Source organism: Lagenorhynchus albirostris, chromosome 7, assembly GCF_949774975.1.
Source record: "Lagenorhynchus albirostris chromosome 7, mLagAlb1.1, whole genome shotgun sequence".
NCBI classification, from domain to species: Eukaryota; Metazoa; Chordata; class Mammalia; order Artiodactyla; family Delphinidae; genus Lagenorhynchus; species Lagenorhynchus albirostris.
The window spans coordinates 53,326,250-53,339,573 of record NC_083101.1 but is presented as its reverse complement, the minus strand read 5'-3'; the positions used below and the strand labels follow the sequence as shown (position 1 = coordinate 53,339,573).

The 13,324-nt window shown below is 44.0% G+C and overlaps 1 protein-coding gene across 3 annotated transcripts in view; it reads right to left on the bottom strand.

The window, feature by feature from the left end:
• The window catches only part of VLDLR (very low density lipoprotein receptor), a 31,862-nt gene that overhangs the window by 4,603 nt on the left and 13,935 nt on the right, over positions 1-13,324 (bottom strand). For 2 of the 3 annotated variants that reach the window (XM_060155020.1, XM_060155021.1), the window contains exons 3-14: positions 10,381-10,503; positions 8,871-8,993; positions 6,598-6,969; positions 6,373-6,495; positions 6,160-6,282; positions 5,607-5,726; positions 5,377-5,502; positions 4,699-4,870; positions 3,793-4,011; positions 1,931-2,049; positions 1,181-1,320; positions 717-858 (exon numbers count right to left, since the gene is read on the bottom strand). In XM_060155020.1, coding sequence (XP_060011003.1) covers positions 717-858; positions 1,181-1,320; positions 1,931-2,049; positions 3,793-4,011; positions 4,699-4,870; positions 5,377-5,502; positions 5,607-5,726; positions 6,160-6,282; positions 6,373-6,495; positions 6,598-6,969; positions 8,871-8,993; positions 10,381-10,503 — 1,902 coding nt within the window. The remainder of the gene's footprint in view (positions 1-716; positions 859-1,180; positions 1,321-1,930; positions 2,050-3,792; positions 4,012-4,698; positions 4,871-5,376; positions 5,503-5,606; positions 5,727-6,159; positions 6,283-6,372; positions 6,496-6,597; positions 6,970-8,870; positions 8,994-10,380; positions 10,504-13,324) is intronic. The other variant, XM_060155022.1, reaches the window with a different exon arrangement.

The window sequence follows — 13,324 nt, the reverse complement described above, 5'->3', positions numbered from 1 at the left end:
AGTTAAACCAATACCAGTGAAGGATAAATGTAAGGGTACAGGCAGCATGCTCTACGGACAGCAGAGTGCCACAGAAACTTCTTGGAAGTAGGACAAGAGTTATGCCGTAAACAGATGGGTGGTGAGGGAAGAGGTGGGGAAAGGAGATGGGTGACCGGACCTGGCCTCCCTATTGGTCCAAAGCTTACAAACTGGCTAGTCTGAGGCTCAGAGGAAGGAGAGAAGCATGCTCTGCGGCTTTGCCTCACTCCCACAAAACAGAAGGAACCCAGCTATGGGGAGGTTTAAGGGTTTCATTTGGGTAGAACCAGTCAAGCATTCTGAGCAGGAGACCACAGTGTTTGAGGAAGCACACAGTTCCATATACGACGTGCCACAGTGGGGAGGGAGGAAAAGGCTGTGGCATAAAAGCGACTTTGGAGGCTAGTGCAAAAGTCCTAGCAAGAAGGAATGAATGCCAAGGAGATATGGAAGGGACTGAAATAAAAGACAGAGCACTGATGGTTGGGAGGGCAGCTAAGAGATGAAGTTCTCAAGCTCTTTGACTTGGAAGTCAGAATAAAATATACCGAGCACCAGGTTTGAGGGAGGGTCCAGGAGGGGAAAGTTCCATTGTAGAGCAAGCTGAGTTGCTAGGGAGCTACAGATCCCCAGGGGCACTGTGTCATGCTGCTACCCTGAAAGTAGCCACGAGGGGCTCTGCTTCCCCACAGTACCTGATGGCTGTACAAGTGCATGATAGACGATGATGTCTTGGGCATCGTTAAGGTTGTTGACTAGAGTGGCCAGCTCCGATCCAGTGAATTTATTGGCGCCGTAGACGGCTTCATTTTCCCCATCTATCCAGTAGACACGATCCTAAAACAGAACCCCCATATTAGTATGTACGTGTAGGATGAACACGAGTCAGTCTCTAAGGTCATTATTATTTACTGGCAATTTAATGGACCAAGTTTATTTAAAGCTGGTCTGGGACATCGGATGTAAAACTCTGAGAGAAGCATGAGTTCAGGTTTCTTAAAATGCTATGAGGAATCAGTATGTCATTTGTCCCAGGTTTTAGGTGAACGCAGTTTCGCAAGTCATGCCCCTCTGTCCTTCCCTCCTTCCCCTGTTCCTTCTCCCCAGGGTGCTACAGTAACTCAGAGGTATACACTTAGATGTGAGACACACGTCTTACCTCAAATATTGTGAGCGCGAGGGGATGAGCTAGGAATTCCAGAGACTTTAGGACCACCCTGCGATCTTGGCCGTTCAAGTCCACACTGGATAACATGTGCAATTTGGAATCCAGCCAATAGAGGCGGCCCTTTATGAGGTCTGGGTAGGAGAAGAATGGTCACTGTATAAGAAGTCAGTACTGCCCTGCTTCCATTTAAAATAGCTAAGGAATCCAATACTCTACTTTCACGGTTCCTTCTCCAGCAGGGGCTGTTAACAGGGTCCCACCAACCTTGTGAAGCAGCATGCAGAATCTGTACCCACATTCATTTGGGGGGACTCAAGGGGTACCTGAGATTGTCAAAGTAACTGACTTAAGAAGTGTTAGTGACATTATAGAAGTATTAAAAGAGGTGAGCATTTTGTTGCTCTCCCCTTAGGAGCCAGAAGAAAACCGTTATGAGCCTGCAATTCAGGAAATGCTGCGACTCCTAGGCCAGGAGTATGTAGGATGAGAGTTCACAAGGCCCGAGAGTCACCTAATTCATGTCACATGTGAGCTCCAAATGGATAGAAAAGCTAGTAATTATGGAGCATGTCATCTGTTAAGTCCACCATTCCACTTGTACTGTTCGGTTCCTCTCATCCTAAGTCCCTGCTAAAGAAGGCACCATGAGAGTTGTCTGCTGTAGTCCAGAGTTAACGATGGAGATGAGTTAAAACTCTGCAGACAGTCGAATCATGGTCGAGGAAGGAAGAACATACGTACCAAGCGTAATTCCGTTAGGCCACTGAATGTCCGCTGTCACCAGCGCCCGTCTGTCAAATCCATTCATTCCGGCTTTTTCGATTTTAGCTGGTTCACCCCAGTCTGACCAGTACACAAAGCTGGGAAGAATTAAATTAGAAATAAGCCTTGCTGGTTTAGAAGGAATAAAGTTGCAGCTTGAGACAGACATTTTCAAAGAGAGCAGAAAACTCTAGGGTACAAACTGTGCCACTTAAGGGTCTAAATTATGTTCTGGGTAAACAGAAGTTAACACTGAATCTCCAAGCTCATTATTAACTATAGTAAACTATATAAGTCTGCTATTTAAATTTCAGCCCAAAGTCACAGGTTATATATTTCCTGTATAAAAGGCCAATTCTTTCAGTGGAGTAAAAGATGAATAGCTGTTAAGTTTTACAGTAGGGGCTGACTGTGTCCTAGTGAGGCTTCATGGGGGCCAACTGTGATTACTGCAGCCTTAGTCAGATACCTTTTTTTTTTAATTATTAATTTTTATTGGAGTATAGTTGCCTTACAATGTTGGGTTAGTTTCTGCTATAACGCAAAGCGGGTCAGCTATGTGTATACATACATCCCCTCTTTTTTGGATTTCCTTCCCATTTAGGTCACCACAGAGCACTGAGTAGAGTTCCCTGTGCTATTCAGTAGGTTCTCCTTAGTTATCTATTTTATACATAGTAGTGTATATATGTCAATCCCAATCTCCCAATTCATCCCCCCCCCTTTTCCCCCCTTGGTATCCATATGTATGTTCTCTACATCTGTGTGTCTATTTCTGCTTTGCAAATAGTTCATCTGTACCATTTTTCTAGATTCCACATATAAGCGATATTATATGATATTTGTTTTTCTTCTCCTGGCTTGCTTCACTCTGTATGACAGTCTCTAGGTCCATCCACTTCTCTGCAAATGTCACTATTTCATTCCTTTTTATGGCTGAGTAATATTCCATTGTATATATGTACCACATATTCTTTATAGTCAAATTCCTAATAGCTGCTTTTCTATATTATTTAGGGGCAGTTTGGGGGAAGTCCTCAGTGAAATGTTTCTAGAGAGGTCTGTTTATTTCCACTGGACTTTCAGACAACTTGCACATTTAGATGAAAGCCTAGAGGTAATGTGGTTACCAAAACCCTTACAACTCATGCTACTACTTAGGTTGGATCATCCAGAGCTGACCTGATAAAGTGTTCAGACAGAAATTAAAAATCATTTGCATAGCGACACAAACTTATCTATGAAAGAGAAACAGACTCACAGACATAGAGAACAGACTTGTGGTTGCCAAGGGGAAACAGGGGTGAGGGAAGGATAGATTGGGAGTTTGGGGTTATCAGATGCAAACTATTACACACAGAATGGATAAACAACAAGGTCCTACTGTATAGCATAGAGAACTATATTCAATATCCTGTGATAAACCATAATGGAAAAGAATATGAAAAAGAATGTATATATGTATAACTGAATCACTTTGCTGTGCAGCAGAAATTAACACAACATTGTAAATCAACTATACTTCAATTAAAAAAAATCACTTGCATAGAAGCTGGGTGGGCATAAGGGTTTAGATACAGCTTTTGGTGTACCTCAAATCAGAAATGTTGTTCCACTAATGTGAACCAGCAGTCATCTGCTCAGGGAGGGCCTGTCGTATAGATGAGGCCATCCCCGGGTTGCTCAACAGTGGCACCACTGACATCTTGGACTGGATGATTCTTTGTTGTGGGGAGCTGCTAAGTCTTGGGATATAAGTACTGCTTTAGGCATGAGGAAAGCTCCTGACCTATGCAGATAGCATCCGAAAGGCTACGTGATGAAAAACACAGAATACAAACCCAGACAACGGGTCCACAGCTATGGAGGCAGGCTCTCGCAAGTCAGAGTTAAACAGGAACTTCCTCTTGGTTCCATCTAGGGTAGCTACTGAAATAGTCTTAGAAGCCGCATCAGTCCAGTAGATGGTCTTGTACACCCAATCAACAGCAATGGCTGCAGGATTATAGACATTGTCGATCATTTTAACATGTCTACCAACCTTGTCATCAATTGAGGCACTGAAACAGAATAGGTCACAAGAAATTTAAGAGTTTGACACCATCGGAGCCTGGAGAATGGACTTTCTGCTCACAAAGTGGTCAACAACTTTGTTCGTAAAGAACTCTAGCAAACCCCATGGCTCAGCTCACCACTCAAATTATGTAACCATTTTGCTTACTGATCCTAAACAATACTGTAGGTTATCTCATTGTTGGTCTGTACTCCACATGCAAGAACACCACACTTCTAAGTGAAGCTATACTGATTCTAAACAATACTGTAGGTTATCTCGTTGTTGGTCTGTACTCTACATGCAAGAACACCACACTTCTAAGTGAAGCTATTTGTTTCAGTAACCATCACCTGAGTTTCTATAGTTGCCGTTAAGAAAAAGCTATCACTACCATTTCTGTTTGTAGCAACTATGAACAGTTCTCAACTAACTGGAGAGAAAGGGAGGAAAACTGGAAAAATTAAGATGTTGTCTGTTATAATCTTATAGTTGTAGCCATCTTTTATTTTACAGGCGATTGTTAGTTTCTAATGAGGAACTGACAGTAATTTAATAAAGAATCAGTGTTTAGAATTATTATTCCCAACTAGTTAGATCCTAGATTGGAGCAAGACACAAGAGAAATTCTTCCAAACCTTCCCAAAGGCCAGTGACGATGACTTAGGCGAAGACACCAAGAACTGAAAGTTACCTGAAGATGGCCTTTTGGCTTAGATCAGCCCAGAATAGTTTCTGAGCAGCAATGTCAGCATCGAGAGCCACAGTGTTTCTTAGCTGTTCAACTAGTTGGATATATTCTTTCCTCTCCAAGCCAATCTTCCTGATGTCCCGTCTATTAGTGAAGATCAGACTTGGCTCTTTGCCTGCAAGACAGGAGTCAGGTTAATTTAGTTTTGCTGTAAGAAGGCAACGTCCTTCCAAGTCCCCTCCTCCCAACAGAGGAGCACTTAAAAAGTGAGGGCACTGCTGAACACCTCAGGAGTACTCTTGCTGAAGTCCATGCCCTGGGACCTGCAAGCACTTCAGCACTTCCTACGGTTTAAGAAGACAGCCCTGGAGTCACAGCATTCAGTAAGAGGGCGGCCGATGATAAGTTACTTATTTGAATTATTTGAATTGCACTCAAGTTCTGGAAGCAGAGAGTAAGTAGATATTCAAGGTACCATATGCAAAAGGAACTGACCAAGGCAGGAGTCTGGGGCAACAATTTGCTATTTAACCTATGATATTGCACTGTGCGTTCAGTACCATTGCTCTCAAGTACTTTTTAAATTTTACATTTCGTTTGACTGTTGTAGTCACTGGCTGTACCTTTCATAATCACGTACTCAGAAAGATACCAGAGCAACACCAGTCCAAGTCCATTTACCTACTGCCTTGCACACGCCAGTGGCAAGATCCATTTGATAGCCACGACTACATTCACACTTGTAACCGCCTTTTAAGTTGATACAAATTTGACTGCAGATTCCCGGATTTTGGCATTCATCAATATCTAGGAGGGAAATTAGAGTTAGTCTTGCCGTTCCTAGATAACCTACGGAGATCTACAGACCTTTCCCATCACCCCCGGGGCTTGGGCTCTGTTCTTCGACTCACCTCCACAGGTTTTCCTATCTATCAGTTCAAACCCAGCTGCACAGTCACATTCGTAGCCTATAACTAGGTCTTTGCAGATATGGGAGCATCCGCCATTATTAACCAAGCATTCATTTACATCTGAAATCAAAAGGTAGTAGAGTAACTCAACACTCCAATTGATATTTGTCCTATTAACATTTAAAATCCAGGCTGTTTGTCTAGATAGTCTGGTCAAGCCCATGATTTTTCTAAGATCTAATTATCCGTCTTATAGATATGCATCTCAGCGTGTATTGGGGGAAGAGTAAACCCAATCTCCTTGGCACGTTACCAGTTAGTTAAGCAGTATTTAGTCAAGTTTCTCTATTGCTGATTGGTTACCTTGAAGGGGGTGAAACTAGGAACTGTTTGTCACTACTTCTAAGTCATAGAATTTCACTTTTAAGCCCAACAACTGAACCTAGTTCATCAAAGTAGTTTACCCAGGCATTAGGCAGGCTCCGAACCGCATCAGCTCTGCCGGGTCTAATTAACCTTCCCAAGTCTGTCCTCAAGCCACCCCTTCACTTACGACATTCTTTCAGGGGCTCATCACTCCAGTCCCTGCAGTCCTGCTCCTGGTTACACACTTTACTGATATCTATGCATTCCCCGCTTCTGCACTTGAATTTCCCGGGGCCCAAGCACTGATTGACTACAAAGAGAAACACAGAAGAGAGATTCCATTCGTGGGTCTGATCAGAGCAGTCCTTTGACTAACACCCCACACCTAGGGACCCTTTACCATTTTTGCAGTTGACTTCATCAGAACCGTCGACACAGTCTCGGATGCCGTTGCACTGCCTGCTGCCGTGGATGCAGCTACCGTCCTCGCACTCAAACTGGTCAGGCTGGCAGGTTCGGGAAGCTACAGCGGGAGGGAACGGCAGGGGATGAAGCCAGCCAAAGCGTCCCTGGTTGATACGTGGGAGAGAACCGAACGTGCCGTACTGATAGGAAAGCTACTTACGACAGTTGACCTCATCGCTGCCATCCTTGCAATCAGGATCCCCGTCACATCGCCACTTCTTGTGGATGCACTCGCCAGAGCCGCACTGGATCTCGCTGGCTGGGCACTTGGTGTGGATCACTGGCTGGCGGCCGCACTGCTCGAGCGACTCATCCGACTGGTCCGAGCAGTCTGCGTCGTCATCGCACACCCAGCTGATGGGGATGCAGGAGGAGGTGCTGCACTGGAACTCGTGGGCCCCGCAGGTGGGTGGGGTGCAGTCAAGCTCGTCGCTGCCGTCGCTGCAGTCATCCTGGCCATTGCACACGAAATTCCTGGAGATGCAGCGGCCACTGGAGCAAGTGAACTCATCAGGGCTGCACGTCACGTTGCCTATTGAGAGAGAGGACGCCCCACTGAAAATGCATCCAGACCTGTCCTTTCAAGCGTCTTGTCCCAAAATCTAACATGCAGATCATGGATCATGAATCCAAGCTTTCTTGCCTAACTTAAAAGCTAAAGTCAGGGCTTCCCAGGTGGCGCAGTGGTTGGGAGTCCGCCTGCCGATGCAGGGGACACAGGTTCGTGCCCCGGTCCGGGAGGATCCCACGTGCCGCGGAGCGGCTGGGCCCGTGAGCCATGACTGCTGAGCCTGCGCGTCCGGAGCTTGTGCTCCGCAACGGGAGAGGCCACAACAGTGAGAGGCCCACGTACAGAAAAAATATATATATAAAAAAAAATAATAATAAAAAAAAAAGCTAAAGTCAGATTATATCAATAGGCAGTTCCCAGAATACTAGGAAACAGTCTTACCATGTAAGAGATGCTAGGACATTTGAATAAGAAGAGAAATGTAGGACCGAGAAAAGAGTTGAAGACTAGAAGTTAATTTGAGATGAGATGCATCTTAAAGGTACAGTGATTAATAACTTAAACTGTCACAAGAGACTTCATTGGGGAAGGCAGACATGAGTTATCTTTAAATGGATATACTGCTCATCAGGCCAGGCCACATATCATGAGATGAGATTATCATGCATCAGGTATATAAGCAAACATTCACTCATAATAAGCATTATGACACCATCACCAAAAAGCAGCCCCCGTGTATTATAACACCATACACCGTTCCTTCTCTTTTGGTCCTTCCAACCAGGATCAGGAATAACAGGTCTTCAATACTTTCAAGTTTTAGAAAGTCACTTCTGGGGCTAGAACAGCAATCTAGCAGCCAGGTGCAATAATAACGATAAGCTAGTCAGACTAGCCAGTTTGTACTTTGACTCAAGTTCCTGCCAAATTAATTAAGGTCAATAATTGGTGGTAATTGGGGTGGAGACCACGACTCTCTTGGGAAGCAAAGTCTGGATTTCAGAGGGAAACGTGGCAGCGCCGCAGCTTACCAATCCATAAAGCTCAGTTCTAGGATTAAATGCCAAAACTCATTGGACTAGGTGCAGTGGTAATGACCTCAGGAGGTGACTTCTACGCGCAAGACTGGTGTTTCCACTACAAGTACCCTCAGCTCATTGTACACTTACTGCATCAAGAGGCCTGTGCTTGTCAGTCTCAGGAGGCCCTATAAAAAGGGCGGTAGCTTGAAAGAACATTCAACGCAATGTTCGTTTAACCTAGAGATTTTCCCAGGGCCTCACCTTTAACACTGAGCATTTTATTACATATTTTCCAAGAGCAGAAACATGAAAGGCTAGGAAACAGAGTTCGCTTTTACAGGCAGGAACTGTGTGATAGGAGACAAAGGTACCACCGGCTGGGTAGAGTTAGCTTTGGGTATCTGCCAGCAAGATGTTAATCCTACTTCTGTGCCAGTTGAACTTTTGGAAAGGTTAAAGGAAAACTAGTTTGGGGACTGAGAAATGCTTGCGTGAGACTCCAGTAGTTTATTCCACTAAGCAGATCCAATTTTTGACCTAGGGATGGGTTCGCTGGCCCTAGTCCCTTTCTAGCTTGATTGAGCCCAAGTGAGGAAGGCCCACGAGTTACTGTCCTGGCTGAGACAAGAGTCCACAGAATTGCGGCTTCACTGAGCTACTTCTACATGGAAGTGCCTCGGATGACTTACCTTCTTATTTCTATTTGCCTAGAAGAAACACCCGAGCAAGCAATGGTCAGTTACCATGCAAACTTCTCTCAGAGTTTGAGGGCACTTAAGAAGGACAAGTAGTAGAGCAGAGAGTGAGGTCATTAAAAGGCAAGTCAACTGCACCTTCATGCCCACCCTTCTTTGAGCAAAAGGGTCTTTGGGATAAGCCACTCAACACTGATCTTCTTACCACAGTTTTCTTCATCTTCTCCACTGTCACAATCATTTTCACCATCACATCTCCAGGACACTGGGATACACTGAGTGGAACGGGCACCACAGCTGATTTCACTTATGCGGCATGTTCTCATATCTGTTGATGATATACAGTCTCAAAAGAGCCTCCAAACTCATGAGTGCAGAGCTGCTGCTCCTGTGCTGCCTGGAAGTGGTGACATCTGTAACTCAGTGGCCGGGCACACGGGTGAAATTCGACTTACTAGCTGAAGCCTGGGCAGATCCTTCGACAACTCCATGTCTCGGAAGCCATGCCAACCTAGGCTACCTGGCAGTCCACCGGAGAGCCTTGACCGTGCTACTCCGTCAAGGTTCCGCGGTGTGCGCAGTCCTGGCTTTTGTTTTACTTGGCGTGGTTACGTTCATTGGCTGGCCTGCTCCTTGACCATTATTTATCTGCTGGGTATCAAGTGACAGACCCAGATACTGGCAACCTAATCCCAACTTCATTAAAAGCCAGATGCTCTATCACCTATGAAGTCTTCCTTTGCCTGGATTCCTTCACAGACCTCCTTCACAACCTCTTTTCCACTGACATCTTGCAAAGTAGGGACACCCCCTAATTCTTGACTTTATGGGGTCATCCCCCACTAAAACTTGGGCTGAATCTTCATGGAACCTGTCTTCACCTATGGTAACTCACCTCCCTTGGCCAATGCTCATATAACTTCCCTTACTTCTTGCCTGGAAAACTGAAATTCACACACATCCCTTCCTTTCTGCTTGATTCCAGACCTAAACTTTGTTCATGTTAGACTTCCACTTTTAGTGCTTTAACAGGCCTCTACTGCCTTAAAAGGAACACCGAGACTTTCTTCACCAGGACATGCAAATGATTCTAATTTAACTGTCCCAAATCATCTTCCTCTATGATCTCATAGACTTTTTCCTGAATATCAGCTTGAGGATACACACGTATTTGCATACCTATGAAGTTTCTCTTATTTCAGAACAAGCTGTAAGCTCCCTACTTTAATAACTTTACGTTACATGTTTCTTAAGAATTGCTCTATCATCCTATTTCTAGTCACCTTACCCCTTCGGTAACAGATTTTTTTTCACAACATGAGAAGCTGTGCATCTAAAAGCTTACACGTGGCCCACGGGGGGACCCTCACATCTTGACTTAGCTTCCAGGACCAGAGTACCATCCACTCAGAGTCATTATCATCAAACATTTGAAATCTATGCACCTAGTCAAGGAGTTCTTGAATCTTCTGGCTTCAGTCTTAAATGTTCAGTAGCGAAGCTACCCAAGAGAACGTCAGTCTTGTTAGACTAGGAAGAGCATTCTTTATGTTTTTAAAGATTGGCTGTTAATGATTTGACTGACCTCGGAGTCAACTGGCCTAACTTTAAGGGAGGCCAAGGAAAACTAATCAAGTTTTAGATTATACAATACTTAGAGCTATGAGACACGGAACAGCCTGGAAAAGTTCAAGTCCAAAGCAAGTCACACTCACGGCACTGCTCTGGGCTTTCATCAGAACCATCTTCGCAGTCGGGGTCCCCGTCACACTGCCATCGGCTGGGAACACACTGGCCATTGTTGCACACAAAGTCAGACTCGGCACACGTCTTCTTCACTACGAAAGTTGATTTGCAGGGTTAAAGTTGAAGTCACTCACCCAAGAGCCCTACATTCCCACTGGGGGTACCACTGCATTTGGATGTGTTTTACTCTAAAAAATAAATCTGAGTCAGTTAGCACTCAACTGCCAATATCCCAGAGAATCTTAGAAAAATTTTTTTTTTTTCCCTCTTTTTCCTCAGAGGAGGAAGGTGATCATTTGAGAGACTTAGAGGACGCTGAGGTGAAGGGATCCCTTATAATGAACTTCTTGCCTGCTTGGTAACATTGAGATTAAGTAATAATTTTGTTCTTTTCACGCATTTCTTCCAAGTCATTCAAGTTTAACAGTCAAACGACTGGATCATAGTATAACTGTTCTAGCGGCATCTTGTAACAACACATGGGTTTAGTGCAGAGGCAGAAGACCCAGCTCCAGTACTGAATACTGTCACCCCTACAGGTCTATTGGGGCAGAGGAACCCACTGGGTAAGAAATAGAGAAAGCGCAAACCTGAGTATAAGAGAGGTTGTATTTTAGCATCCGAAGGGTGGGCTCACATCCACCAGCTAAAAGACACTGAGCCTGCCGTGGAAGCTGCCAGCACCCGCAACTGACTACTAGACTTAAATTGCCTAAGACAAGGTATCAGTTCTGCTACTAATTCTTACTAGGGCAGCCTTTTCTCCTCAATTAGGGAGACCATGCGATCTGTTGTCCAAATTGACACAATCTCAGTAGAAGGGGGACAGTGTTAATTTTCCCAGGAAGATAAGCGTTGACCAGGACGGTGCTAAGCAAAGCAGGCAGCTTGGTCATCCTACCTGTGAGGAAGTGAGGGAGTAAGAAGGGGCTTGACATGGAGCCACATCGGGTATTCTAGGGTCATCCTCAGATTCTACTCTTCTTTGCCCGTGTGCCTATACTTTCTACTTGAATTTCCAGTTTAAAACATTCTTCTCTGACGAATATTCTGTAATGGGAAATCAGCTAAAAGCCAACCATTTGCTGAAAAGATGAAAGGGACCACCTCAGGTCAGGGGTTTACGCCAGGTACAGCACTCAGAGTTCAGCCACTCTGGGTTAGCCTCAGATATTGTTAATGGGGAGACAGTGATTATAGTCAATTTCTAGAACTCAAGATGGGATGATCAATTATGATGATCTGAAAAGGATTATTTACCTCCTAAAATTGTGTAGCCAAGGGAACATGAAAGGCCACATTACCTTTTAGATTCATAACTGCTTCTAAAATCACTGAAATACTCAAACGCCAGTGTTAACAGTTTAAGTGATATCCAAGGCCCATCTTCTCCTGAGCATGTAGGAAGGTGCCAGAGGGTCTCAGAGTCAGTTATTGTAATTCACCCTGTGATACTCTTCAGAAGTTGCAAAAGAGAGAGTACGGAATGGTTGTAAAGAGACCTCATGAATTTAAGAAGTATAAGATGTTACAGGGATAGAAGAGACTGGTTATACTACAAAGTGAACAAGATACACAGGGTCAGATAGATTGCTAGGGTTCCTCTCTCTCCATTCTGAGCACAGACTGGGAGGGTAAAGATAGGCTGTTTGAACTGGGCCTTGAGCGATGGATAGAAATTTAGATGTGCCACCCGGGAAGAGAACTACCAGTTCCACTCTTGGGGTATCCGAGTTACTGATGTATCAGTTCAGCCTAACACTTGTAGAAGAGTGAGTTACTAGGACTGATGGAACACGGCTTGCAGAATCCAAGCTGAAGTTGACTAAATATGCTAGTTGACATGCTTGAAAGAAAAGGCCCTGCTGAAACTGTAACCAAGTTCAACATCAAGAGGTTGGACAGGAAAAACAGGAATTGGCTTTGGAAGTTTTAAGTAATTGTGTAGCTTTTCCCTTCCATGGAGGAACATCTCAAAATAAGCATTCAGAGCTTCCCCGAGCAAAGCTCCCACTTTCCTTCTCTACCTTCATATCTGAGAGGCAGAGACAAATTCTGGCCAAGAATATATTTACTTTTTCCCGCTTTGCATGATCTTGATTGTAGGTACATCTACCTCCTTACCTCTTCCAAACCTTCCTGTTACGGGGCTAGAATCGATTTATGCAGAGACTATTTTAGGAAAAGCCAGCGATGACCCCTACAATGACTCAGGTTAGTTTCTACTGAGGTAGTCAAATGGTAAAGTAAGACTTCACACCATGGAGAGAATAATTACTCTCTTAAAAAAAAAACAAGAAACAAATGGGTTTTGCCAAATATAGTTTAGCACAGAAGAAGAATGGCTACTTACACCAAGAGAACAGTGGACAAGAGTGAGGTCCTTTAGTGAGAAAATTAGTGAGAGAATTATATCATCCCGGTAACCCAGAAAGAGCATGGAACTCAGTATCTTGTAGAATAGATTAAAATCTTAGTGTTAGGATGCAAATGATATAAATGTGTCACATTGGAGAACTATTCTTGGTCCTGAGACTGGAGATAAGCTTCTTTTCTGATATTGCAGCATGGGTTTACTCTGCTTCCAAATGAGCTGCTAATTTACATATTGGCATGCAGACATCCATGATGCTGCTCTGAGAGCTCAAGCACAGGACTGTCTGCCAGTATGTTTATACTATAGCAGTTAGTAATGATGCATGAAGTAGGTAAGGGCATAACAAGATGGCAGTTGGTAAAATCTACATCTAGCTTCTATTTTTCTTCTGGATTTTTAGTTTGTATAGTGGACATCTTTATGTAACGTCTTTTATTTATTTTTTTGATTTTTTTTACATCTTTATTGGAGTATAATTGCTTTACAATGGTGTGTTAGTTTCTGCTTTACAACAAAAGGAATCAGTTATATATATA